General features: G+C 43.3%; 1 protein-coding gene across 1 annotated transcript; it reads right to left on the minus strand.

Moving 5' to 3' along the window:
- Window positions 1-313: 313 nt before the first annotated feature.
- Window positions 314-27491, minus strand: KNG1 (kininogen 1). Its single transcript, XM_032225273.1, has 10 exons — window positions 27200-27491; window positions 23405-23512; window positions 19746-19821; window positions 16147-16319; window positions 12752-12859; window positions 10779-10860; window positions 7982-8154; window positions 5830-5937; window positions 3474-3566; window positions 314-1356 (listed from the first exon to the last, which is right to left on the minus strand). Exons 1-10 carry the CDS (start codon window positions 27383-27385, stop codon window positions 862-864), a joined length of 1602 nt encoding a protein of 533 aa, XP_032081164.1. The 5' UTR covers window positions 27386-27491; the 3' UTR covers window positions 314-861.
- Between the last annotated feature and the right edge of the window lie 376 nt (window positions 27492-27867).

A 27867-nucleotide genomic window follows, 5' to 3' on the forward strand; every position in this document is an offset into this window, starting at 1 on the left:
TTTTTGTATCCTTCTGTTTTGGAGCTGCCCCGACTTTGTCAGCCTTGGCTGGATTTTTTGTCACCGGCTTGAAGAACCTATCTTGCTTCTTTCGAGGATTTTGCGATACCCCCAAGATCAGCAAGACATATTCTTCTTGTTCACCGTCTCTTCGGGACGGTTTAGGTCCGTTTGGACCACCCAGTGGCCAAAGTGTTGGCTGTGGTCTCAGAGCATTGAGACCACACAACTATCTCATTGCGACATTGGCTCCTCCTCTCAAAACTTCAGTGACTTTTCTGATGTTTTAAATAAAGCAAATTTAGCCTTCCAGTGCTTTGGTACATGTCTTTTATTTGCAATATCCAAGGAAAAGTGTACAAACAAAATGTATCACAAACCAGTAATAGAAAGAGTGGGCTAATTAATATACTTGCGTTGAACTTACTACAGATTCATCATAAAATAATCATGGTGCAAGGAAATAATCAAGTGTAGGTAAGTAACTCAACATGCAGAGAAAATTAACACAATTCACCCACTGAGCTGCTGTAGTCATTCAAAGGCCCCTTTCTCTTCCAGGAAATATGTATTTTTTTCTCCAGGATTGAATGCCGGTAATGCTATTCTTGCAGAAGGCAGTTGTGCATAGTACATTGCTGGCTGATCGAGCAGACTGAATTACAGTTCTTGTTTTATTATTTGTTAACTATTGTATCTTGCAAAACATTAAGAAACTAGGCAGGCTGATGCAGCAGGCCAACCTTGGCTGCAACTATATTTAAGTGTTACACTTTTTACGCAGTCAGAAATCCCGAGAACTCTCATCATTTCTAAGAGTCGGACATTTCTGGAGAAATAACTCACTGCCTTTTAAAAAAATTAATCCTGGACAGCATCGTAAAGATCAAAATCGTTAAAAAGGGTATCTTCAGACTCTGCTCTTTCAGGCTTCCATGGTGTCCCAGGACATTTTGGTGGTTCTGGTAGATCTGGCAGGTGATGTAAGAAAACGGGGGAATCTGTAGAGCTACTGTGCACTGGGGAGGCATCAGGAAACCCAACAGGTTCTCCATGGGGACTTCTACTGTTAGCCTCCTGTTCCAGAAAAGCTTTTGAAGTAGGCAGTTGACTTGGGGTTTCAATAGCGGGTAGAACTGCAACTTCTTCAGAAGAACTCTCTTTTGACTTCTTATGCTTGTGTCGGTGGCCGTGTCTGTGTCTGTGTCGGTGGCCATGGCCCTGCTTTTTTTCATGAGTGCGACGTCCTCTGGGATCAATATGGAATTCCTCCACAACTCTTGGTCCTTCCGGATCATTAGCGACAGGGAGTGCACTTCGGAAAGGGGTGAAACCTGGAGGTACCCTAAGATAGTCCTGAAATATTGTTTCATTATTGGGAATTCTCCAAGCAATGTATTTATTTAAATGCATTTAACATTCTTTATCCCACATTTCCATTTTAACAAAGCACTAATATACTGTCATTACACAGTACACCAGCCATTTCCCCTTGTTAGACAGGAGGGAGAAAATTAAGACCATCCCAAAGGGGGTGGGGGAAATGCAAGAAAGGGAAGTGGCTGTCTGATGAAGCTTTACAAATAGCGGAGGAAAGAAGGAAAGTGAAAGATAAGGGAGAAAGGAAAAGACATACCCAGCTAAATACAGATTTTCAGAGAATAGGAAGGAAAGATAAGGAGGCCTTCTTCCATGAACGAAGCAAAGGAATGGAGTGAAACAATAGAATGAGAAAGACTAGAGGGGTCGTCAGGAGAACTGGAGATATCAAGGGAACATTTCCTGCAAAGACGAGGAAGATGATAGCAGAGTAAAAGAGTTGAAGAAGAGGTGGCAAGAATACGCAGAAGAACCATACGAGGAAGGTCTTAAAATGTCCCTGATAATTATGGAGGTGTGATTGCAGACCTCAGGCGAAGTCCAGTGGGCCATCACCACCAACAAAGCTAGCGGAAGAAACGGTATTCCAGCTGAGCGATTTACAATCCTAAAAGACGATGCTATTAAAGTACGGCACTCCATATGCCAACAAAATTGGAAAAACTCAACAATGGCTACAGGATTGGAAAAGGTCATTTTACGTTCAAATCCCAAAGATGGGCAATGCCAAAGGATGGTCAAATGACTGTACAACTGTGCTTGTTTCACACATTAGCAAGGTTATGCTCAAAACCCTACAAGCTAGGCTTCAGCAGTAGGTGTTGTGTGAGAGACCGCCTGCTGCCAATTACCTCCCACAGACCCATTAGATCTCACAGGGTTGGCCTCCTCCAGGTGCCATCTACCAGCCAATGCCACCTGGCTATTACCCGGGGGAGAGCCTTCTCTGTGGCAGCTCCGGCCCTCTGGAACGAACTCCCCGCAGGGATTCGGACCCTCACCTCTCTCCAGGCCTTCCGAAAAGCCGTCAAAACCTGGCTTTGCCGGCAGGCCTGGGGGTGATGAGTTCCCTCCCCTCTCGACATGTATGGTTGTGCGACTGTTGTCTACTTTTATTATTTGTATTTTGTCTTTTATGTTCCCCCTTTTTTCCCCTTTGAATTGTTCGCTGCCCTGAGTCCTCCCGGAGAAGGGCGGCATACAAATAATAAAATACCAATACCAATACCAATACCAAAAGTACTGGTCGATTTTTGTTCAACTTTTCATGCACTTTACGCCGAAGAAACAATGAAGATTTTTTTTTAAAAAAACCAACAACAAACCATTTCCAGGGCTATCAATGAAGATTTGCAAGTCAGCTAAGGTAGAACATGTGCTGTCTGAAGGAATTGCAAATCACTCTGCACTTGTATTAAACTTACAAAGCAACATTTTAAAAGCAGTTTTCTTTAGCTTGATGGCCTCCAGATGTATTAGCTGGCAATCTCTATTCCTAGGAAACATGAGAATTCTGTTCCAAAAGCACCATATTTCCCCCTGCTCATGTATGCTATGCTCCAATACCAATGAGCTTTTAACCATTCTTAAGAGGAAAACAATTTCACGATTGCACACCATATCTCTTCCACTTCTTCTCTAATTCCATGATGGTAAACCTATGGCACGTGTGCCAAAGCTGGCACGCAGAGTCCTCTCTGTCGGCACGCGTGCCCTCGGCAGCTGCCCATCTGTTTCCCAGTGTGCACATGCAGGCCAGCCAGCTGGTCTTTGCGTGCACCGGAGTGTCAGAAAACACCCCCAAAAATGGCACCCCAAAAGGCAAAAAAAGGCATTGGTGTGCCAGCCAGCTGGTCTTTGGGTTTCCAGTGTGCAAACATGCACATGCATTCCGATTTGGATACATGGTGCCGAAAACGTTCGCCATCACTGATCTAATTTATTTTCATAACTTTATAACTTTATAACTGAATATCGCTGATGGCCACTTCCCTGGGAAATATACCAATTTCTCTGGGCCAATATGCTGATTTTCACGTTCTGCATTGGGAGGAGAATGTAATTGAGGAGAGGGTGAAGGCAGATTTGAATACCTGTGAAATTTGCGTCTCGCTGCAGGTTACTTCAGGTACTTGGAATTTTACCCAGGGTCTCATGTAAACTGAGCCACGGCAGTACAGTCGCTCCTGTCACCCAAACAAACAGAAGGAGAAACACTCATCTCTTGGCATGAAAAACAATCTATGACGTAGAATAATTATAATTTGAGTGCCATTGTGGGAAAACGTTCACTTTTCCAAAAGATGACAAAATATTTGCTTTCTGAATATGTTTATGACTTTGGTGTCTGATTTGGGGAAGAACAATTCTTTCAGAAGGGTAAGTCAGGGAATATAATCAACACAATAAAATCATGACCTATTACCCCTATATGGTTTTGTGTCTGGATCTGTGTGTCTGTGTGTGCATCAGGGGTGGGTTCCTGCCAGTTCTAACCTCTTCTATGGAAGAGGTTCCACAAATCTACCGTGCCGTTTAGAACCGGTTCCAGCTCCCTCCCTCGCCCGTCCGCACATCAACAAGATGAAGAGCGAGAGGAGGAATTCTGGGAGTTGAAGTCCACAAGTCTTAAAGCTGTCAAGTTTGAACACCCCTGGGGTTTTTTTCTAAAGGGTTAGGGGTGCAAGGGTCTTGTAACTTGACAGCTTTAAGACTTCAATGCCAGAGTTTCTGCGCCAACATTTTGGTTGCTCAGCAAGAGAGTTGTTAAGTGAGTTTCACCACATTTTACAAGTTGGCCATGCCCACCCAGTCACATGGCTGGCAAGCCACTCCCACCTGGTCACATGGCCAGCAAGCCTCTCCCACAAAGCACGCCACACCTACAGAAGAGGTTCTAAAAAGTTTTGAAACCCACCACTGGTGTGCATGTGTGTGACTGTGCATTCAGAAAGCCACTCCCAATGAAGGGATATGCAAATGTGTTCGAAATCTTAATTTCTACATGACCCAGCAGCTGTTTGGGGGGAGGACTGGTTTATTGAGCTCTACTTCACCTAATTTTATCCCAATGCTATTTTTTTTTACTAAGAATTCCTAGTAACAAATTATAGTATTTTAGTAAACCAAAAAAAAAGGCTCTGGGTAGTTCAAAGTGAACATGTTGGATGAATGAGGCCATCCTATTAATCCTTTGCCTTGTTTGGGCAGATGAGTTTTATTAAGTTGTGTTTAAGGTTTAGACAAGTGGTGAAATTCAGATTTTTTTACTACCAGTTCTGTGGGCGTGGCTTGGTGGGCGTGGTGTGGCTTGGTGGATGTGGTTTAGTGGGGATGGCAAGGGAAGGATACTGCAAAATCTCCATTCCCACCCCACTCTGGGACAAGCCAGAGGTGGCATTTGCCGGTTCTCTAAACTACTCTAATTCTCTGTTACCGGTTCTCCAAACTACTCAAAACTTCCGCTACCGGTTCCCCAGAACCTGTCAGAACCTGCTGTATTTCACCCCTGGTTTAGACTAGAACATGAGTAGAGATACATAGGATTGTCCTATCAGAAATATTATCTCAAGGCTTAATATTCATCTATGGGGAATTGCATTTTTTCTCACCATTATATTTCAAGTATCAGCTTCAAAATTAACACTTGTTCTCTTAAGTAAAATTAACAGATTGGAAGGGACCTTGTAGGTCACCTAGTCCAACCCCCTGCCCAAGCAGGAGACCCTCCATCAGGAATGTCAAACTCAAGGCTCACGGGCTGCATCCGGCCCACAGGGTTGCTTATAGCTGGCCTGAGAGTCCACTGTGGAAACAGGGAAAGACTGCCCCGCGGTGCCTCTGCCAGCAAAACCGGAGTTCCGGAGGACTGCGTGTGGGCCCTCCTAAGCTCCATGGCAGCTGGAAATAGAGCTCGCGAAGGCTGTACGTGGCCCTACTGAGTTCCATTTTCACTGGCAGAGGTTTGCAGGAGGCCATCGCAGCCAGAAACGGAGCTCGGGAGCCTGTTTCCGGTGCTCAGGCCACTACAGGCACCCCCGACATGAGTGACATCAAGCTGGCCATGCTTCACCCTGGCCTTGCCCACTATATAACCCTGATGCTGCTCTCAATGAAATCGAGTTTGACACCCCTGCCCTACACCATTTCTGACAGATGGCAGTCCAATCTCTTCTTGAAAGCTTCCAATGATGAAGCTCCCGAAACCTCTGTATATTCTGAACTATTCCTCTTGAAATATTCCCAGGGTCATTCCCAAAGTGCTTTTTCAAAAGGCAATTGGACCTTCCTTGTTTTCCCTTGCAGACATTTCGCTTCTTTTGGAGGAGAAGCAAAATGTCTTCCAAGGAAAACCGAGAAACTCCAGTTGGCTTTTGAGAAAAAACATCTTTGGGGCAACTGTGGCCTGGATGACTGAGAATCTACAAAAACTTAATCCCAGTGTCTTACACCATCTTCAACAGCGGTACAATTTTCATTTAACTTCTCAACTTCAGCCTTGGAGCAATTTGTTTTCTGAATTATGAACTTAAATCGATACTTTATCCCAGCCAGAACCTGAAATTCAAGGAGAAAAATGATTAGCAACTGCATTTTGACTGGATGCTGAATAGAATGAACCACGAAGGACAAAAAACCTTGGTTTGTTTGCTATATGATCGGCTCATGTTGGATTCAATGGAGCAAAGGACCCATTCCTTCCCCAGGATTCTAATAAAAGGGCCAAAGAAAGATGGCATTCCCTTAGAGCAGTGTTTCTCAACCTTGGCGACTTTAAGTCCTGTGGACTTCAACTCCCAGAATCCCCCAGCCAGCACAGCTGGCTGGGGAATTCTGGGAGTTTAAGTCCATAGGACTTAAAGTCGCCAAGGTTGAGAAACACTGCCTTAGAGCATATAAGAAGCTGCTGTGGATCAAGGCCAACCATTGACCTAAAGCTAAAGGTTCCCCTTGCACATATGTGCTAGTCGTTCCCAACTCAAGCGGGAGGTGCTCATCTCCATTTCAAAGCCGAAGAGTCAGCACTGTCCCTAATAAGTGCAGTGGTTACATTTATATGTATACACTGACTGTGTTTCCCTGAAAATAAGACACGGTCTTATTATTATTTTTTTTAATGCATAATATTTTTTTATTTCCATTTCATTCTATACAATCACATGTTTACTGTGCATAACCGGGGCATATAACATTGGGTAATAAACACAGCCCTCACTTATATAGAAAATGCCCCCTACAATACAAACCGAATATACCCCCTTGACCCACCATACACCCTCTTTCAACCCCCTCCAACTTTCATTCTTCCTTCTCACATACCCCTCTACACCTACTTCCCCTCCCCCTCTATCTAACCCTAACCCTATCACTCCCTCTCTTAATCCATTCCCTCCCTTCCTTCTCCTCCTCCTCTCTCTCACCCTCTCCACCCTCCTTCTTCTTTCACTCAGCTCCTCCCTTCGGTATACTTCTATTACCTTCCAATATATTCGGTTTGTTCTGTTTTAACACTAACATTAAAAAGCCACAGTATACAAGTGCAATCATGTACTTTAGAATTTAACACATATTATGTTTCCCCCCTCCCCCCTCCCCCTAGATCCCCACCTCCCTTCCCTCCCCCTGACTTCCCAGAGCCCATACATGGTATAACTTTTTGACAATCACAGTCTAAAATATCTATACATTGAACTCAGCTTCTTACTGTTACCCAAATTGGTCTTATTTTCTTTTGACCCCCGGAATAAGTGCTTGGTCTTATTTTTGGGGAGGTTTATTATTTTTGACGTGCAGGAGGCAGTGAGCGTGGTCACCTCATGGCTGCTGCTGTGTGGCAGTATTTTCAGGGAGGGCTTATTTTGGGGGGAGGGTTTATTTTAGCGCATGCGCACAAAAGCCTGATTGAGCTTATTATCCGGGGAGGTCTTATTTTTGGGGTAACAGGGTATATATGTTTGATTATTCCAAAACCTAGAAGGGTTCAAGAATAACCTGCATTTATGTTGGTTTTTGTAATTGAGATAATGAGCACATTTTATTTATTTTATTTATATATGTGTGTCACTTATTAACACAGAGTTTCTGCTGCCTGAGGGCCTGAATTGGAAATGGATTCAGGTTCAAATCAGGTGTCAGGCTTGCAGTCATATTCCTTTGGGATCTTTGGCCTGCCACACTTTCTATTATTCTACTATGCTGTTTCTATTGTGAGAAAACGGGAAGGGGGAAGGTATGGAGTCACATACTATGTAGCCATAACAACTTTCTTTTTAGAAAGCCAAGGTCATCCTTTGTCTCTACATCTCTGCGCCTGACCGGAACTGGATGGGTGGAAGCTGCCAGCATGGCAGTGGAAGATTGGATCATGTGATGGACTTGTGGATGTGGGGGGCAAGATCTTGAACTTTCAACTGGGTGGGGAAAACTGGGAAGCTTTCAGATTCGGGTTTTCCCAGATGTGCCGATATGGATCTCTTAATAAATTGGACTTTGAGCAATACTTTGCCTTGGACTCTGATTTAATTTTGGATGCTATTTGGAACCCTGACACCAGGTTTTTTTTAGTGAAATTGCAATACCGCGGTAGAGATAAAATTCAAACCTGTGATGTTGCTTCTATTACTTCTACAATTTTGAAATGAAAGTCACTGTCGTTTTTTGCGTTAAACCATTCTATAGCAATAGGTAGAGGTATGTCCAGTTCTGGGCTGTCCGTTGGTACCGTCTTGGGGCAACCGCGACACACAACAACAGGAGGTTCCACTTTTTCGTCAACTGATGATAATATATCGATTAAAAGCACAGCTTTATATCAGGTTTTGTAAAAAAAGGAAAGACTACAAGAATAACAGCCTGCATCTATGTTGTTGTTTGTTTTGCAAGAGATTATTGAACACATTTTGGGCATGCAAAAAAATGCGTGAGTGCAAATTGTTCTAAAGCTGTTTGAAATTTAATTGTGGATGGTGGTTATTATCTAGGGTTGCATCATTATATGCACCAGCGTATGCATATAAAAATAATGCTTAATTCCATTCCACTATATAGTACTGCCTATTACAGATAGTCCTCGACTTACAACAGTTCATTTAGTGACCATTCAAAGCAGTGGCGGGATTCAATTTTTTTACTATCGGTTTTCTGGACATGGCTTGGTGGCCGTGGCAGGAGAAGGGTACTGTGAAATCCCCATTTCCTCCCAATCAGCTGGGACTCAGGAGGCCCAAAATAGATGGGGGTGGGGCCAGTCCGTTCCCCGAACTACTCAAAATTTCCGCTACTGGTTCTCCAGAACTAGTCAGAACCTGCCGAATACCACCTCTGATTCAAAGTTACAACGTCACTGAAAAAAGGGATGGATGACCATTTTCACACTTATAACTGTAGCAGCATTGCCATGGTCACATGATTTACATTCAGATGCTTGACAACTGGCTCGTATTTATGACGGTTGCAGAGTCCCAGGGTCACGCGAGCTCCTTTTGCGACCTTCTGACAAGCAAAGTCAATGGGGAAGGCAGATGTGCTTAACAACCGTGTTACTCACTTAACAACTGCAGTGATTAACAAATGCGGCAGGAAAAGTTGTAAAATGGGGCAAAACCCACAACAATTTTTTCACTTAGCAACATAAATTCTGGGCTCAATTGTGGTCGTAAATCGAGGACTACCTGTACTAAAAATGGCAGACAGCATTGTTACTTCCTTGAGCCAGTGGTTACTTTGAGGAACCACTGAAAAGTGCTGAAAAGAGGCTGTACAGGTGGTTCCTTGAGTTACAAATGTAATGCAGCCTATCCATTCCATTCGTAACCTGAGGATTCATGGGAGTGAATCTCGTATCTTGAACGGGATCACTTCCGCCTCTCGCCCATGCATTCGCTAATCGAGGCTTGTTAAGTGCACATGAGGTATCGTAAGGGCAAACAACTGCTGTGGTGCTGCAAGATTTGTAGTTTCGGGCCTGTTTTCAAACACTAGGGGGTGCTTATTGCATAACTTTGAACATTTGCTAACAGAATATTCCTAAACCGTGATTACCTTCATATAAAAAATACGTGGCATCTTTGGCTTGAGGAAGGAGAACACTGTCCACCATTTTTAGTAAGAGACAGCTCCTTCCTATTTATAAGTCATCCTTAAGTCAAACTTTCTTAACCCAGGGACAGACTGTAGGTACAGTATTTTTTCAGAGTATAAGACACACCTTTTTCCCTCAAAAAAGAGGCTGAAAATCTGGGTGCGTCTTATACACTGAATACAGCATTTTTTGCCTCCCGAAACACTGCCCCCTTCACCAAAATGGCCGTGCATAGCTTTTAGGAGGCTTCCAGAGTGCTCCTGGGGGTTGGGGAAGGCAGAAATGAGCAAAAAATGGGCCGTTGTTTGCTCAATTTTGCCCCCACAACCCCCATGAGCACTCTATAAGCCTCCTAAAGGCTATCCATGCCCTTTGTTTGGCAAAAACCGGGCTGTTTTTTTGCTCCTTTTTGTCCCCCCCAATAGCAATAGCAATAGCAATAGCAATAGCAGTGGACTTATATACCGCTTCATAGGCCTTTCAGGCCTCTCTAAGCGGTTTACAGAGAGTCAGCATATTGCCCCCAACAATCTGGGTCCTCATTTTACCCACCTCGGAAGGATGGAAGGCTGAGTCAACCCTGAGCCGGTGAGATTTGAACCGCTGACCTGCTGATCTAGCAGTAGCCTGCAGTGCTGCATTTAACCACTGCGCCACCTTGCGCCCCAACCTCCCAGGAGCACTCTACAAGCCTCCTAAGGGCTATTCATGCCCTCTTTCTGGAAAAAAAATGGGCCCGTTTTTCGCAAATACTGTGGTGCGTCTTATACTCCAAAAATATGGTAATTCTGGAAGCCAAATTAACCTGATGCTTTTTGATCATTTCTGTTTTTAGCTGGCCAATCATTGTTTGTGATGGTGGTAAATATCTGTAGTCCAGGTGTAGGATGAAGGTAGAGGTTCGTTCTCCGAGCTTGTGGGTTGGCTTCCAAACGTTTCATTACTAAGCTAGGGAACTTCAGCGGTGTTTAGGGGATCTGGTAAGGAAATGTTTGGAAACCAACCCACAAGCTCGGAGAGTGAACCTCCGCCCTTCAATCTTTGTGCCTCCAAATCTTGAACCGCAAGTCGCACCAACCTCTCTACTTTGTCTGGTTGGCTGGGACCTGATGGGTTCTACCCATTCCCTGCATCTTTTGGAAGTATGGCCAGGGAGGAGGAGGAGGAGGATGGGAACTCTAGTTCAGCAACTTTGTCAGGGCTATCACACCTACAGTAGGAGACCCTAAAGAACTGAATGCATGCAATATGAACTTGTCATCGTCGAGATACTTCAAGCAATACTGAATCAAGTGGTTAGAAAGCAGAAGTTACAAACCTTTCATTTGGCAATTGTGTTCTGCACGGACCAGTGTGTTTGCATTGTCCACGTAGGCAGTAACTGTACACAAACCTTCTTTCTAGAAGAGGGGCAAAGAAAGTGAAGGCTAAACTGCGTATTTTATCAGGCAGCTCCTTTGTTTCACTCAGGGCAATTTTTCCAGATGGCGTTCCTGTGAATATGACTGGCCCAAAGTATGAGCTCACACACAGAATACACATCCCCTATTCCTGATAACATGCACCCACAGAGAAGAGCCTTTTGCTACATGCACATGGCACCAGATTATCCTGGCCCCTAACACTCAGCAGGATATAGGGAAAATCTTTCATCCCTTCAAATCACGAGGCAGAATTCAGACAAAAGCTGAAAACGGGGGCTGGGGGAAAACCAGAGATCTAAGAGCATTCTACAGTAGTTTGATTAACACTTAACATTTCCTGAAATACCCCCGCCCCCCAGATCCCTGCAATTTTGCTCCCTGTGCTCTGTGGCTTCTGCCCTTCCCCTGCTGCCTCCAACTGCCCTTCGCTGTCTCCTTGTGTGTCCAGCCTGGCCCCTCCTGAGGCAAATGTTAGCTGTACAAAGTCTTCTTCTTGAGGTTGTGTATGGTGGTTTCCATGACCCGACAAATGCACGCACGACAAAAGCGCGCCAACAAAACTGCAGCACGAAAACTGTGACATCATCAACGTGCCAACAACAGTGCGCCGACAACAGCGCGCCGACAGAAGCGCGATTTAAGTTAAGGTAAGGTTTAGGGTTAGGGTTAGGGTTTTCGGCGTGCTGTTATCGGCGCGCTTCAGCGCTCATTTGTCGGCACGGTTTAGAACTCACGGTTTTGTCACCACGGTTTCGTCGGGCGCGCTTTTGTCGGGCACGCTTTTGTCAGTGAACCGTGGTTTCCTCATGAGACCTCAAGAAGAAAGCCATGTGTAACCAGCAGCTGTCTTGTGAAGGGCCAGGCTGTGCTGTTTCCTGAGCAGTGAGAAAGAGAAGATGGCGAAAATCAGCTTGGGATGGCAGAGTGCATGGCGGCAGTGGCTGCAGAGTGCAGAACGGCTGTAGCTGGGGTCTAGCAGGGCGGTATTGGTCTTCATGATGCACTGGTGGGCTTGGCGCAACCGAGCCTTTGTGCTTCACTGGGGCAACTGGGACACTGCGCCCTGTTGCTGGGTTGGGGTGCCCAGGGCTTTGCGCTGTGCTGCACTTCTCGTTTGTGGTGGATGAGGCTTTGTGCTGTACTGCTGAGGCTTGAGCGCTCTCTTGTGTCCAGCAGTAGCCACTGCAATCCATGATCTGTTTTAATTTCCTGTTGGCTTCCCCATTGCCTTTGTTTGTTACAAGATGATGACGGGAAGTTGCTCAGCTTAATCACCTGCGATTCTTGCTTCACAACAGCAGTGAGGACTGTTGATTATCATTGGTAACCAAGGACTATCTTTGTATAGATGTAACATTTAAAAATAAGCAAGGATGGTTATGCTGTGTTTTTTTTCTTTTAACAAACTGTTTTTTAAAATCTTGCTAATCTTGACAAAGCCCAGATTGCTGATGCTGCTCTATCGTAAAAGAAGAATATTTTTCCATTATTTGTATTTCTCTGTGTTTTTCCAGGTCTTAGTATAGTAAGGGGGGGGAGAGAGAGAGAGAGAGAGAGAGAGAGAGAAAGAGGGGAAGGGAGGGAGGGAGGGAGAGAAAGAGAGAGAAAGAGTGAGAGAGAGAGAGAGAGAAAGAGAATGAACTATCTATCTATCTATCTATCTATCTATCTATCTATCTATCTATCTATCATCTATCTATCTATCTATCTATCATCTATCTATCTATCTATCTATCTATCTATCTACTATCTATCTATCTATCTATCTATCTATCTATCTATCTATCTATCTATCTATCTATCAATCATCTACCGAATCTGTCATCTATCTTTATCTACTAGGCTAGGAATATAAAAATTCACTTACACCTTCAGGAAGTGGTCTACATGCTGGGGTCAAATCTGGAAATTCATTCTTGGAACAATTTGTTTCTTTTATCAAATATTCCAGTTGGTAATTCCATCCATTAACCACCTGCAAGAAATTTAAGAGAAGTTGCACAGAACAAGAAGTATCTTGTTAAGAGAAAAGAAATTACAATGGCATCTTGGGACTCAGCTGCTTTAAAACTCATTGCATTTTGACGAGAAAATTTTATCCTGGTACTTGACATTTGTTTGGTAACTCAATGTGGAAGCTAGAACGTGTTGGTGTTAGTCACCTTGTGACTCACTACTCCTTCTAGCCAAAACAAAGGTGACACATTAGTCATGCAGTAACTCTTACTCTGTGTGTATCTCCTGGCAGTTTTATCTTAGCGTCTGTGATCATCTTGTGCATTTTTGTGCTTCTTTCCCTCATCAGCACAAGTGAATAGAATAAGCTGGAAGGGACTCTGGAGATCTTCTAGTCCAACCCCCTGCCTAGGCAGGAAACCCTATACCATTTCAGACAAATGGCTATCCAACATCTTCTTAAAGACTTCCAGTGTTGGGGCATTCACAACTTCTAGAGGCAAGATGTTCCACTGATTCATTGTTCTAACTGTCAGGACATTTGTACTTAGTTCTAAGTTGCTTCTCTCTTTGTTTAGTTTCCAACCATTCTATCTTGTCCTGCCCTCTGGTGCTTTGGAAAATAAGCTGACCCCATAAGTACAGGTAAAGTGAACTTTTTATTTAATTTAATCTAAGTATTTATTGTGAATGAAGGCAAATATGCCTGTCCCAGGATATTGTTGCAGGATCTAATCTGGTCACCGGGAGCAGAGATTTTGTCTGCTGAGCTTTCGAACGTGTGCTGGAGTCCATCCTCAAGGAACTCATCTCTAGCAGAGTGTGTGCTGTTCTGTGTGTGGTATTTATTTGCCTATTGTGTGTGGCTTTTTAGATGTTGATTGGGATGTGTTGATGGCTGGCTTTTAAGTTGTCTTTATTGATTTATTAGATTTATTTCTCATGCAAAGTAACGATATCTGTAGTTATGAAAACCTTTGAAAGGCTAGTGATGTCCCACTTGAAAACCATCACGGATCTGCTGTTAGACCCCCCCTGAAATTTGCATACCGAACAAATAGATTGACAGGTGATACTGTTAATATGGCTCTGCAGTACATCCTACAACATCTTGAATCTCCAAAGACCTACACAAGGGTCCTCTTTGTAGACTTTGGTTCAGCATTCAATACCATCATATCAGACATTCTTCTAAATAAACTAAATCAGCTAGCGACACCTGAACACACTTGTAAGTGGATCACAAGCTTCCTAACAGACAGGCGGTAGCAGGTGGAGCTAGGCAAAATCACATCAGATACTTGTACAATTAGCACAAGAGCCCCTCCACTTCCAGTGGAGTGCTCTCTCCACTTCTCTCTCTATACCAATGACTGCATCTCAAACGATCCCTTTGTTAAACTACTGAAGTTTGCAGATGACACAAGAGTGATTAGCCTCATTCGAGACAACGATGCATCCCATACAGACGGGAGGTTGAATAACCAGCCTCATAGTGCGACCGGAACAATCTGGAACCGAACACATTCAAAACCATAGAAATGGTAGTAGACTTTAGGAGAAACCCTCCCATCCTACCACCTCTTACAATACTATCCAACATAGTATCAACAGTAGAGACCTTCTAGGTTCTATCATATCTCAAGACCTAAAATGGACACCTAACATCAAAAGCATCATCAAAAAAGCACAACAAAGAATGTTCTTTCTGTACCAACTCAGGAAGCTCAAACTGCCCAAAGAGCTTCTGATTCTGTTCTACGGAGGAATTATTGAGTCTGTCATCTGCACCTCCATCACTGTCTGGTTTGGCTCTGCAACCCAACAAGACAGACACAGACTTCAGAGGAGAATCAGAACTGCAGAAAAAAACAATTACTACCAACCTGCCTTCCATTGAGGACCTGCGCACTGCACGAGTCAAAAAGAGGGCTGTGGAAATATCTACAGAGCCCTCACATCCTGGACATAAATTATTTCAGCTACTACCCTCAAAACAACGCTATAGAGAACTGCACCCCAAGACAACTAGATACAAGAACAGTTTTTGCCCGTACGCCCTCACTCTGCTAAACAAATAATTCCCTCATCACTGTCAAACTATTCACTAAGGCTGCATTACTATTACTATTAGTCTTCTCAGCGTTCCTATCACCCAGCTCCTTCCATTTAGGACTGCATGACTGTAACTTCTTCCTTGTATCTTTATGATTTATATTGATATTGTTTCCTGATTGCTTATTTGTACCCTATGACTAGCATTAAGTGTTGTACCTTATGATCTTGATGTATGTATCTTGTCTTTTATGTACATTGAGAGCATAAGCACCGAAGACAAATTCCTTGTGTGTCCAGTCACACTTGGCCAATAAAGAATTCTATTCTATTCTATTCTATTCTATTCTATTCTATTCTTTTTTATGTACATTGAAAGCATAAGCACTGAAGACAAATTCCTTGTGTGTCCAGTCACACTTGGCCAATAAAGAATTCTATTCTATTCTATTCTATTCTATTCTATTCTATTCTATTCTATTCTATTCTATTCTATTCTATTCCATTCCATTCCATTTACAACCATATCTTTTTATAAACTGCCTTAAAATTTCATTGGTTTATTATTCCTTATGGGAAAAATTTCCTTGACACTCATCGGTTTTGGTATTCATCACATCTCCCAGAACCAATTAATGACAAGTACTGAGGTACCACTGTAGTTTAAATAAAACTGCACAGACTAATATAAGAATTTTATTTATACTTTGTGTGTTTTAGCCAACATTTGACTGGGCTGTTTTTTTTTTTTTTAAACAAATGAAGATTTCACAAACATACCCAAGGGGAGGACATTCCACATTTTCAGATTTAACTATAAGGAAAAGGCAAAGGTTCCCCTTGCACATACATATGTGCTAGTTGTTCCCAACTATAGGGGGTAGTGGTCATCTCCATTTCAAAGCCGAAGGGCCAGTGCTGTCTGAAGACATCTCCATGGTCATGACTAGACACCGAAGGCGCACGGAACGCTGTTACCTTCCCACCAAAGATGGTTGGTTCCTATTTTTCTACTTGCATTTTTTACATGCTTTTGAACTGTTAGGTTGGCAGAAGCTGGATCAAGTAACAGGAGCTCACTCTGTTACACGGCACTAGGGATTCGAACTGCTGAACTGCCAAGCTTTCTGATCGACAAGCTTAGCATCTTAGCCACTGAGCCACAGCGTCCCCAATGATTTAACTATAAATCGATCAGAATCACTGAATTCTGGAAAGTTAAGATGGGGAATTATTGCAACATATACCAACCTGACGGCTTGCCTTTTTCATTTCTTTAACTTCGTATAAGGTGGATTGTTCACTCCGATTGTTAAATTGCCGTATGGTGAATCTCACAATAGGAAGAACTTCCAGACTTGTAGGGTCTATGGGATGCCAGCATCCCAGGCAGGTCGCAGAAGTCTCTTCTTCATACTTCTGCCCTGAAAGCAAGCAAAGAAATTAAAAATGAAAGTAACATGGAAATTACTATAGCACTCAGTACACAAACAGGTAAAGGTTAGAGATTAAAGAAAGGACAAAGAATGAAAAGCAGTTTCCGAAAAGATGAGCAATGTGGGGCAATTCATCTTTAGAGAAATCAATAGTAGACAAAAAATTATACTGTTTGTTGCCTTTCAACAGCTGGTTTTACTACATCTAATCTTTGCACATATGGTAGTGTGGGAAGCCCCTCCCCAACAGTGGAATATTTTGGGAAATATTAAAAAAAGACAGAATATTATATTTCCCTAAAGGAGAAATGGAGAAACATATTTTTAGGGGCAGGAAGCAGCCCCCAGTATTTCTTAATAGCCCACAGCAGATGCCAGCACTTAAGGAGATAAAGAGCTTATTGAAAGAGGAAGACAACTATATAGATAGCTCCATTAATAAGCAAAGCAAACACTGCAGGTAGAAATCAGTTCAAGACAGGATATTTTGAAACTCCTTGCAGCAAAGTCTGACAGCTAACAAAGGCAGAATGGTAGGATTAGAAGCCAGCCCCTCCCCCAAGATCCAACACAGGATGAAAGCCAGGAGCCACAATAGGAATTGCCCAACACCCTTTCAGAACACAAGTCCCTTCATTGCACAATCCAACAGTTGAAGCTTCAAAGTCACAGAAACCTATGCTTCCCAACCAGATAACTGTATTGATTGTGAGGATGTAAGGGACAGTAAGGTGGGAGACTTATCACCTGCTATGCTTCAAATGTTGCTGCAAAAATTTAACTTATTTTCCACATTGTAGTATCTGGGCTGAACCATGAACTTGTTCAAATTCAGGAAAACCACGTATCAACTATACTGTTCTCACCCAGGCTTCCTGAGAGCACGAAGCAAACTCCTTGTCCCAACAAAAAAGCCTTTTGTTAATTTACGGTGAATTCTGTTCATTCACGTCCAACAAAGTCTTTCAAGGGAGGATTTACAGTCACAGACCTTATCTGGCTTGGAGAGCTGACAGGCCGATATCTGCAAAATTTGGCAAGGAGTCTCCGAGAGTCACGAACCAATTAAGGGAAATAATTGTCTCCTGCAAACTCCACTCCCCTTTTGCTCCTCTTTTATTTCCTCTGGGAGGGGCCATTCATCGTCCACCTGTGGCCTTACTCCCTTCATCCGTCAACTCTGCACATTTATTTATTTATTTATTTATTTATTTATTTATTTATTTATTATTAAAATTTATATGCTGCCCAATCCCGAAGGACTCCGGGCGGCTTACAAAAGAAGAAAAAAAGAAGAAAAAGAAAAAAAAAACAAGAAAAAGACAATTTAAAATCACAAAACCACATGCATTCATTCTAATTGGGGCTGGACCTCAACAATGCGCAACACACTGGGAACAGGCTCCAGCTGTTTGTCTGCCCCACTGCTGTCTGACTCCAAAGGCAGCTGATAACTGGCATACAGCTCTGGCCCCCTCTCTGCCTCTGACACAGAGCCCTCCTCCGAGCCTTCCCCAGACTCCAGGACTGGCCCATCTTCCTCCCCAACCTCCTCACTGTCCGAATCTGTTGCCAGCTCTGCTGGCAGGCCACAACATAGGCTATAGAATTAATAGCATCAAATCTCTAATAGAGTTGGAGAGAAGGGACGGAGAAGATGTCCTAATTGTCCCTTTTAATTTGTCCCCCCTTATCCAAGAGCAAAGAAGAATTTTTTTTATAGGCAGAGGTGCATTTTGGGGGGGTTCATTTTTGAATTTTAACTTTGAAAGCACAATTTCCTGGCCACTGAATGCTGCTGACAGCTAGGTGTCACCATTACATTGTGAACATATTTTAAACCACAAATATTTTTTTTTTTAAAAAACCCTGCCTTTTTATTTTAAAAAGTTTAGTTCAGTGAAGTCTCTTCACAACCTGAGAGGCCTCTGCACAGGGACTCCTGGAGAAGGACTAAGTCTTGTGACTGAATTCACCAACATAGATTACAAATCCTTAGAACTGGTAGAGGGAAAAAAAACAGAATAACAGAGTTGGAAGGGGCCTTGAAGGTCTTCTAGTCCAACCCCCTGCTCAGGCAGGAAACCCTATACCATTTGAGACAAACAGTTGTCCAATCTCTTCTTAAAAATCTCCGGGGTTGGAGCACCTGCAACTTCTGGAAGGAAGTCGTCTCACTGATTAGTGGATGTTAACGTTAACAGGTGGGAAACGTTTTACACTGAACTTGTGAGCACTGCAGTGCCATCTCTGTTGAATTCTATTTTTCAGATACAGTTAAAAAGTGAGTGGGAAATGAATATCACTAGCAGCTGTTCCTTTTTAGCTATTTTTCTCTTTTCACATGCAGCTTCCCCAAACCTTTTACTGAAAGGCTGACTATCATTAAATATCATAAATAAATGTCATTTTAGAGCCGAGGTGGCGCAGTGGTTAGGGTGCAGTACTGCAGGCCACTTCAGCTGACTGTTATATGCAGTTCAGCGGTTCAAATCTCACCGGCTCAGGGTTGACTCAGCCTTCCATCCTTCCAAGGTGGGTGAAATGAGGACCCGGATTGTTGTTGGGGGCAATATGCTGACTCTGTAAACCGCTTAGAGAGGGCTGGAAGCCCTATGAAGCGGTATATAAGTCTAACTGCTATTGCTATTGCTATTGCTATTGCTTCCGAGGTGGGTGAAATGAGGACCCAAACTGTGGGGGCGATATGCTAACTCTGTAAACTGCTTAGAGAGGGCTGAAAGCCCTATGAAGCGGTATATAAGTCTAACTGCTATTGCTATTGCTATTGCTATTCTATTCATTACTCTAGGAGAAAGGTCAAAGGGAAGTTCGGAAAGGCAATTCCATTGAGGTATGTAATAGATCTTCATTTATTATAGTTTGTCACAGTGGAGTCCTTGGATATGATTATTCTACACTATCATGCTCCTATTTATAAAACTCAGTGCCTCTGTGAAAGGTAAGGATGACTACTGCATTTGTGGGGCAATCAGAACATTGCGTGTGTTGAAGTTGTTTTAACGCAAACCAAAGATGCCTTTTAAAAACAAGTTTACATCCTATTCTTATGCAGGCCAGTGCTGTGTGTGAGGTAATTTAAGGTGGTTCTGACAAGTGTCGTTGGCATCTTCATATCCGGTCACATGGGCAGCAAGCCACTCCCATCCGGTCACATGGGTGGCAAGCCACTCCCACAAAGGAGGCCACACCCACAGAGTAGGTTCGAACAATTTTTGAAACTCACCACTGCAGTGGACCCAATGTTTAGACTGGTTTCAGCCCTCATCAAGTTATTATTAGACTTCTAACTTTATTTATTTTCACTGATTTTTCCCCCCCGCCATTATTATCAAGAGGATAGGAAAATGGTGATTTTTTTTAAAAAAAAAGGCTAACTTAAAATTTACTCACCTGAGGCAAATTTGCAGTCCTGTTGTATTACCGTGTATCTGTCAGTTTCAATCTCAGCTGTACAGTTTCCATATTCCTGTGAAAGAAGAAAAAAGAGATATAACAGTTGAACTTTTATGTATTCAGTGGGACATCACAGAAGTTGCCTGGAGTTGTGTTATACAATAGCAGAGTTGGAAGGGACCTTGGAGGTCTTCTAGACCACCACCCTGCCTAGGCAGGAAATCCTATAACACTTCAGACAAATGGCTATCCAACATCTTCTTAAAGACTTCCAGTGTTGGGGCATTCACAACATCTGGAGGCAAATTCTGTTCCACTGATTAATTGTTCTAACTGTCAGGAAATTTCTCCTCAGTTCTAAGTTGCTTTTCTCCTTGATTAGTTTCCACCCATTGCTTCTTGTTCTACCCTCAGGTGCCTTGGAGAATAGTTTGACTTCCTCTTCTTTGTGGCAACCCTTGAGATATTGGAACACTGCTATCATGTCTCCCCTGGTCCTTCTTTTCAACTAGACATACCCAGTTCCTGCAACCGTTCTTCATATGTTTTAGCCTCCGGTCCCTTAATCCTCTTTGTTGCTCTTCTCTGCACTCTTTCTAGAGTCTCCACATCTTTTCTACACCGTGGCGACCAAAACTGAATGCCGTCTTCCAAGTGTGGCCTTACCAAGGCATTATAAAGTGGTATTAACACTTCATGTGATCTTGATTCTATCCCTCTGTTTATGTAGCCTAGAACTGTGGCGGCTTTTTTGGCAGCTGCTGCACGTAGCGGGCTCCTATTTAAATGGTTGTCCACTAGGACTCCAAGATCCCTCTCACAGTTACTACTATTGAGGAAGGTACCACCTATACTGTACATGTGCATTTCGTTTTTGTTGCCTAAATGTAGAACCTTACTCTTTTCACCATTGAATTTCATTTTATTAGATAGGGCCCAATGTTCAAGTGTTTCAAGATCCTTCTGTATCTTAAGCCTGTCTTCTGGAGTGTTGGCTATTCCTGTCAGTTCCTGTTCATTCACTTTCCACTGTTAAGAAATACCCTGTTTCCCTGAAAATAAGACCTCCCTGGATAATAAGCCCAATCAAGCTTCTGAGCGCATGTGCTAAAATAAGCCCTCCCCCCAAAATTAGCCCTCCCTGAAAATATTGCACCAGAGCAGCAGCTGCCTCCTGCACCTCAAAAATAATAAGATCTCCTCAAAAATAAGGCCAAGCGCTTATTTTGGGGGTCAAAAGAAAATAAGACCCTGTCTTGTTTTGGGGAAAACACAGTAAAACTCATCACATTTCATAGCTTTTTGATATTGTTTGATAATCCATCAAGGGGTTGTTAGTGAGACCTTTGCTGCCTGTACTTAAATACAAGTAGTTTTTGACTTACGACCACAACTGAGCCCAAAATTTCTGTTCTTAAGTGAGACATTTGTTAAGTGAGTTTGGCCCCATATGCGATCTTTCTTGTCTCAGTTGTTAAGTAACTCACTGCAGTTGACAAGTTAGAAACCCAGTTATGAGGTAAATCTTGGCTTCCCCACATCAGCTTTACTTGTCAGAAGGTTGCAAAAGGTGACCACATGATCTTGGGACACAGCAGTGGTCATAAATACATCTGAATTCTGATCATATGATCATGGGGATGCTGGAAAGGTCATAATTGGAAAAAAACTGTCATGTCCCGTTTTTTTTCAATGCAGTTGTAACTTTTAGCGGTCACTGTTAAAAGTCGAGGACTTTTGTTGTAAGCCGAGGACTTCTTGTATTGCGGATAAAATCCTATATTTTTTTTTTATAATGTGTGATGGAACGCCTGCAGATAGATCTTTGGGGAGACAAATAAAGCATCATATTTTCTCAGTTGGGTAGATGGTAATTTCATTTGTTATCATATAATTTGGCTGTGCCTAATGGAATAAACAGATGATAGAGAGCTAGAGACATTTTTTTTTTAGACATTTTATTAAGATTTATAGGCCGCCCTTTTCCCTGAGGGGACTCAGGGCGGCTTACAATCACAGGGAAGGGGGTGCAATATCAGAAGACAAACAATGTGCGAACAAAAGAAAATAATAAAACACAACTTTCATTCAACAGTCAACACTCGGGCGGGTAAATTGGGAACCTATCCCCAGGCCTGATGGGAGAGCCAGGTCTTGAGGGCTGCGCGGAAGGTCTGGATGGTGGTGAGGGTACGGATCTCGACGGGGAGGTCGTTCCACAGGGTCGGAGCTGCAACAGAAAAGGCTCTCCTCCGTGTAGTCGCCAGTCGACATTGACTGGCGGATGGAATTCGGAGGAGGCCCAGTCTGTGCGATCTAATCGGTCGGAGGGAGGTAATCGGCAGAAGGCGGTCTCTCAAGAGAGATAGATAAATAGATAGATGGATGGATGGATGGATGGATAGATAGGCAGACAGACAAACTGACAGACAGACAGGCAGACAGAGAGACAGATGGTGGAGTTTAAATAAAAAAGCTCCTAATGTAATTCTAACTCAATAACTTTCAACCTCGCCTCATCCTGGATTTCAGCCAAGACAATACATCTACATTTTTCCCACCCAAATTCGATAGAAATCTCTTCTTTCTTTCTATTGGCCTTTAAGGGTCAGGTGACACCACCTGGGCACAGAAGGCGGGGTTATTGTATTAACGGGCCAACTGTTCCCCTCAACAGTCACATGATAATATAGGCCAAATTGGCAGCTTTGAGAAATACAGGCTTCCGCTCCCAGAATTCCTCAGCTAGCCTATTAGCTAGAGAATTGTGGGAATTGAAGTCCACATGTCTTAAAACTGCCAAGGAATCCACCTAATACTACCCAATCTTGACGTTGGTGCCAAAATGCAGTTTCTCCACTAGGACTCTTGACTCTGAGATGGAAGTTGAACAAACAGTTGACAGAGAGCGGGAGAGTGGCTCTGTTGGCTGTGGAGGAAACTGGGGAAGGGCAAAGTCAGGCTGGGCAGAGCAGGGGAGAGATAGAACAAGGGAGAGGGGGTTCAGATGAAGACCAAGGCTCACCCTTCCTCATCCCAGGGAGTACAGGGAAGAATGCAGAAGAGAGCAATGTGGGTGATGTGGCTTACAAGGAAGGAAAGGGCCTCAATTCCCTTCACAAGGCACACCTGGGGATGGAGTTTAAAGGAGAGGCAATTGGGAGGGGCATTTGTCGGGAATAAACGCTGAAATCATCTAGTGTGGAGAGTTGTGGCTTGCATTCCTGGCATTCCTCCTGACTGTTTGAATTATTGCCATCATCCTGTGTGCTTATCTTGTCTTGCTGGAATTATTCTTCGCTTCTGGGACTCATTATCTTGCCCTGCTGGAGTGATTGATTGCAGTCATTCTGCTTACAGCATTTGGACTGGAGTATCTACAAGTTTGTGGAAGAGCTTCTCTTCAGGCTGGAGAATAAAAGGGATATTGGGGGCAAAGTTGGTGCCAATAAAGGGACTCATACCGGTTCTCTGGCTGTGTTGCATTCGTGCCACGCCCCAGATCATTACATCAAGTCTATTTTAATGGCATCTTTTGCCTCCTTGCATATGATGGTCCTGATAGCCCTTCATACTATACGCCTCTTTCTTTCTTCTTGCTGTCCCCCTATAAACCTCTCTCTGGTCACTTCAAAGGAAGAAGAATGAATACTTACTTCTTCCGAGGTCTCTAAAAGATCACAGGTTTGCCAAGGGTGATACCTAAAAGAACATGCAGTTTCTCTTATTTGATAGATGACGCGGATTGATTTTTCAGAACCTGCCTGAAAAGAATATTTACATGAGTGCTGTTGCAATTTCATTTATTTATTTAATAAATTGATATGCCATTGCCCACCTATCTCAAATACATGATTCTGAGTGTCTAACAGTTAAAACAACACAGGAATAAAGTTAAGCACAATCAATGATTAAAAATATAAATTACATAATTTACCCCAAAGTTGCATTTCTTATTTTGATGGCCAATCCACTTGTAATGGTCCATGGCCTAGCACCATATTTTTCAGAATATAAGATGCACTGGAGTTTAAGATGCACCAAGGTTTTGAAGAGGCAAATTTTAAAAAAAGTTTTTGCACTCTGCAAACCTCCCAGAAAATGGCCCGTTTTTAAAAAAAGGCATGAATAGCCTTTAGGAGGCTTGTAGAGTGCTCCTGGGGGGTGGTTCCCCCAAAATGAGAAAAAAAACGGCCAGTTTTTTTGGAAAACGGCTCCATTTTTTGTCAAAAACATTGCATGCATAGCCTTTAGGAGGCTTATAGAGTGCTCCTGAGGGCTGGGGGGCAAAATTGAGCAAAACACAGCCTGTTTTTTGCTCATTTCTGCCCTCCCCAGCCCCCAGGAGCACTCTGAAAGCTTTCTACAGGCTCTGCACAGCCATTTTGGGTTTCAGGAGGCAGAAAAGGCTCTATTCAGTGTATAGTTTTTGGACCCACTGGAAGTTGCATGAGAGAGCCGTGCTTTCCTGTGGTTTTTGGAGGCTGCAGAGCAGAGCTGGCTTTCTGCCGATTCACCCTGGGTCGGGTGAAGTGGTAGTGGCCACGGTGGGAGGCTTTGCCCACCCACCCGGACGCTTCTGTGCATGTGCTGAACACAAGTGCGTGTGCGCGCATGAGCAAATCCAGTAGTAAAATAAATTGAAACCCACCACTGTTGCAGAGGCCACAAAAGAGCATTCTCTGAAGTTGCTTCAAGAATGACATCCCAAAGGTGCTTTTTCAAAAGGCAACTGGACTTTATTTTTTCCTCGAAGACATTTCGCTTCTCATCCCAAAAGCTTCTTTGGTTCTCCACCATCCAGCCAGAAACCGAAGAAGCTTCTTGGATGAAAAGTGAAACAGCTTCAAGGGGGAAAAAAAGTCCAGTAGCCTTTTGAAAAAGCACTTTTGGGACAACCATGACCTGGACGACTGAGAATCTCCATAGACATTCGAGAACAAAGGCCTCATGTAACCTGGAGCTACTGTGGGGAATGGTGAGGGGCGGCCATTTTGAGGGGGCTAGAATTGAAGTAGAGGACTGGGCCTCTACTCTAGAACCAGCCTTGGAATTGCTGCCAAATGCCACTGTCCAGGGTGGTCTATATGGGGGTGATGGCAGGAGAAGAAATAGAGGATTCTTTTTTTGACACATCAACAGAATCAACTTAAGAATTTCCCAAATTTTGACATGTCGAGACCAAAAGGTTTGCCATCATTGGTCTAGTGGTTAAAACACTAGGCCAGAAGCCAGGAGACTGTGAATTCTAGTCCCACCTTAGACATAAAAACCGACTGGTGACTTTGGGCCAATCATTCCTCTCTCGGTTCCACCACAAAACCGCAGTAGACTAAAGCGCGCTCGACGAAAGCGCGTACGTGACGTCATCACAGCGCGACGAAAACAGCATGCTGTGAGCGGTAAACTTAAAATTAACGCGAAAACCTTACCCTAACCCCCCCAAACCTAACCCTAAACCTAACCCTAACCCTAACCCTTAACCTAACCCTAAACCTAACCCTATACCTAACCCTTAACCTAACGCTAAACCTAATGCTAACCCTTAACCTAACCCTAACCCTAACCCTAACGCTTAACGTAACCCTAACCCTAAACCTAACCCTAACCCTTAACCTAACCCTAACCCTAACCCTAACCCTAACCCTAACCCTAACCCTTACCTTTATGTGAATTGGCTTGCTTTAAAAGCGCTTTTTAAAGCGCCCTTTTTTCTCCGCGGTCGTATTTGTTGCACTGCTGATGACGTCACGTACGCGCTTTAATCGGGCGCGCTTTAGTGGACCGCGGTTTTGACGGGTCACGCCTCTCTCAACCCAATTCACCCCACAGGGTCGTTATTGTGGGGAAAATAAGAGGCAGAAGGAATACTTTATTTTACTTCACTTCACTTCACTATTTTATTTTATTTTTCCAGCTCTGAGCTGACGAAGCGTCTTGGATGAGAAGCGAAACATCTTCAAAGCAAAACCAGAAAGTCCAGGTTGCCTCTTGAAAAAGCACCTTTGGGACAATCATGACCTGGGTGACTGAGAATCACCATAGAGATCTCTTTTAGTGCAGAAACATGGCTCAATTTTAGCATTACCAAAGAATTCAAATGTATGGAAACCCAAATTAGACAATAGCAATAGCAGTAGACTTATATACCGCTTCATAGGCCTTTCAGCCCTCTCTAAGCGGTTTACAGAGAGTCAGCATATTGCCCCCAACAATCTGGGTCCTCATTTTACCCACCTCGGAAGGATGGAAGGCTGAGTCAACCCTGAGCCGGTGAGATTTGAACCGCTGACCTGCTGATCTAGCAGTAGCCTGCAGTGCTGCATTTAACCACTGCGCCACCTTGGCTCTTATGTTAAATGGAACGCACCAAATGGCTGCGTCGTATTATGTTTTGTATGGCCAAACAACAGGATTGGGAAGATGGCTCTCCAAACATGTGGGATTACAGCTCCAATAATTCGCCACCCAATGTACTTGAAAAGAACCACCAAACCTATAAAGGTTATTTGAAGACCCGGAAGAATGGTTCCACCACAAAACCGCGGTAGACTAAAACGCGCTCGACGAAAGCACGTACGTGACGTCATCACAGTGCGACGAAAACAGCACGCTGTGAGCGGTAAACTTAAAATTAACGCATAAATCTAAACCTAACCCCCCCAAACCTAACCCTAAACCTAACCCTAAGCCTAACCCTTAACCTAATCCTAAACCTAACCCTAAACCTAACCCTTAACCTAACGCTAAACCTAACGCTAACCCTTAACCTAACCCTAAACCTAACCCTAACGCTTAACGTAACCCTAACCCTAACCCTAACCCTAACCCTAACCCTAACCCTAACCCTAAGCCTAACCCTAACCCTAACCCTAAACCTAAACCTAAACCTAAACCTAAACCTAAACCTTACCTTTATGTGAATCGGCTTGCTTTAAAAGCGCTTTTTAAAGCACCCTTTTTTCTCCGCGGTCGTATTTGTCACGCTGCTGATGACGTCACGTACGCGCTTTAATCGGGCGCGCTTTAGTGGACCGCGGTTTTGACGTGCCACGGGAAGAATTCCCCCTTCCCAAAACAAAGTGATTGTAAATAAAATACTTGGTTGGAATACAAAGGCCTGCAGAGATTCTAGAATTATCGTAATTGCTCATTCAAATGGAAAGGGCAATTCTTTTTAGGGTGGGATGGGGGGAATGGGATTGCAAAAGAGAAAAAAACAAAATTGAACAAATGAAACACAGTAAAGATGCCTACTTTCCACATATGTAATATTTTTTTCTTTCTTTCTGTTAAATTAAACATTAAATCTGGGGGAAACGCTCAGATGACCACTATTCAACATTGGGTAGAGGGTACTGATGGACGGTGCACTTTTACACAAGTCCCCAACTACGAAATTCCCATTAATTAGCTTTTTGAGGTTCTGGTTGTTAACGAAATTTACTTACTATTCTGTGGACATGAAGGATGACATTGAGAGCAAATACATTTGGTTTTTTCCCTTCTTCATTAAATCGTGTTATTGCTGTAGACACAGCTTCAAAAACTTCTGGGTCATCACAGCTCACGTCATCTGGGACAGAACCGGCTTGGCAAAGTCCAACGCTGAGGACTAGCAGAATGAAGATTTCCATAGCCAGGTAACAGAAGCTCCTTTGAGCTTCTGATGAGCGTGGTAAGGCGAGAAAGAGCTTCAAGATAACTGATGAGCTATATCTTCTTAGCAGATACCAGAGAACTCAAAGTAAACAAAGCTATTTCATGGCCTCGACTCATGGTCTATAAGCAGTGTAAACAACCTTTGTAGTTTATTTAAGCCCCAAACTTTTTTTTAAAAAACCAAGTTTATTCACTTGTAGTGCACAATGCAAGTTAATTTTTTGCAATCTCAAGGTCAGAACATACGGTTTTGACTGTGGGTCACTTTAGATCAGTGTTTCTCAACCTTGGTGACTTTAAGTCCTTTGGACTTCAACTCCCAGAATTCCTCAGCCAGCACAGCTGAGGAATTCTGGGAGTTTAAGTCCAAAGGACTTAAAGTCACCAAGGTTGAGAAACACTGCTTTAGATAACTTTGAGGATGTGTTCCAGAACGATAAAGCAGGAGGTCCTCAAC

The sequence above is a fragment of the Thamnophis elegans genome, chromosome 10, assembly GCF_009769535.1.
Source record: "Thamnophis elegans isolate rThaEle1 chromosome 10, rThaEle1.pri, whole genome shotgun sequence".
NCBI lineage: Eukaryota > Metazoa > Chordata > Lepidosauria > Squamata > Colubridae > Thamnophis > Thamnophis elegans.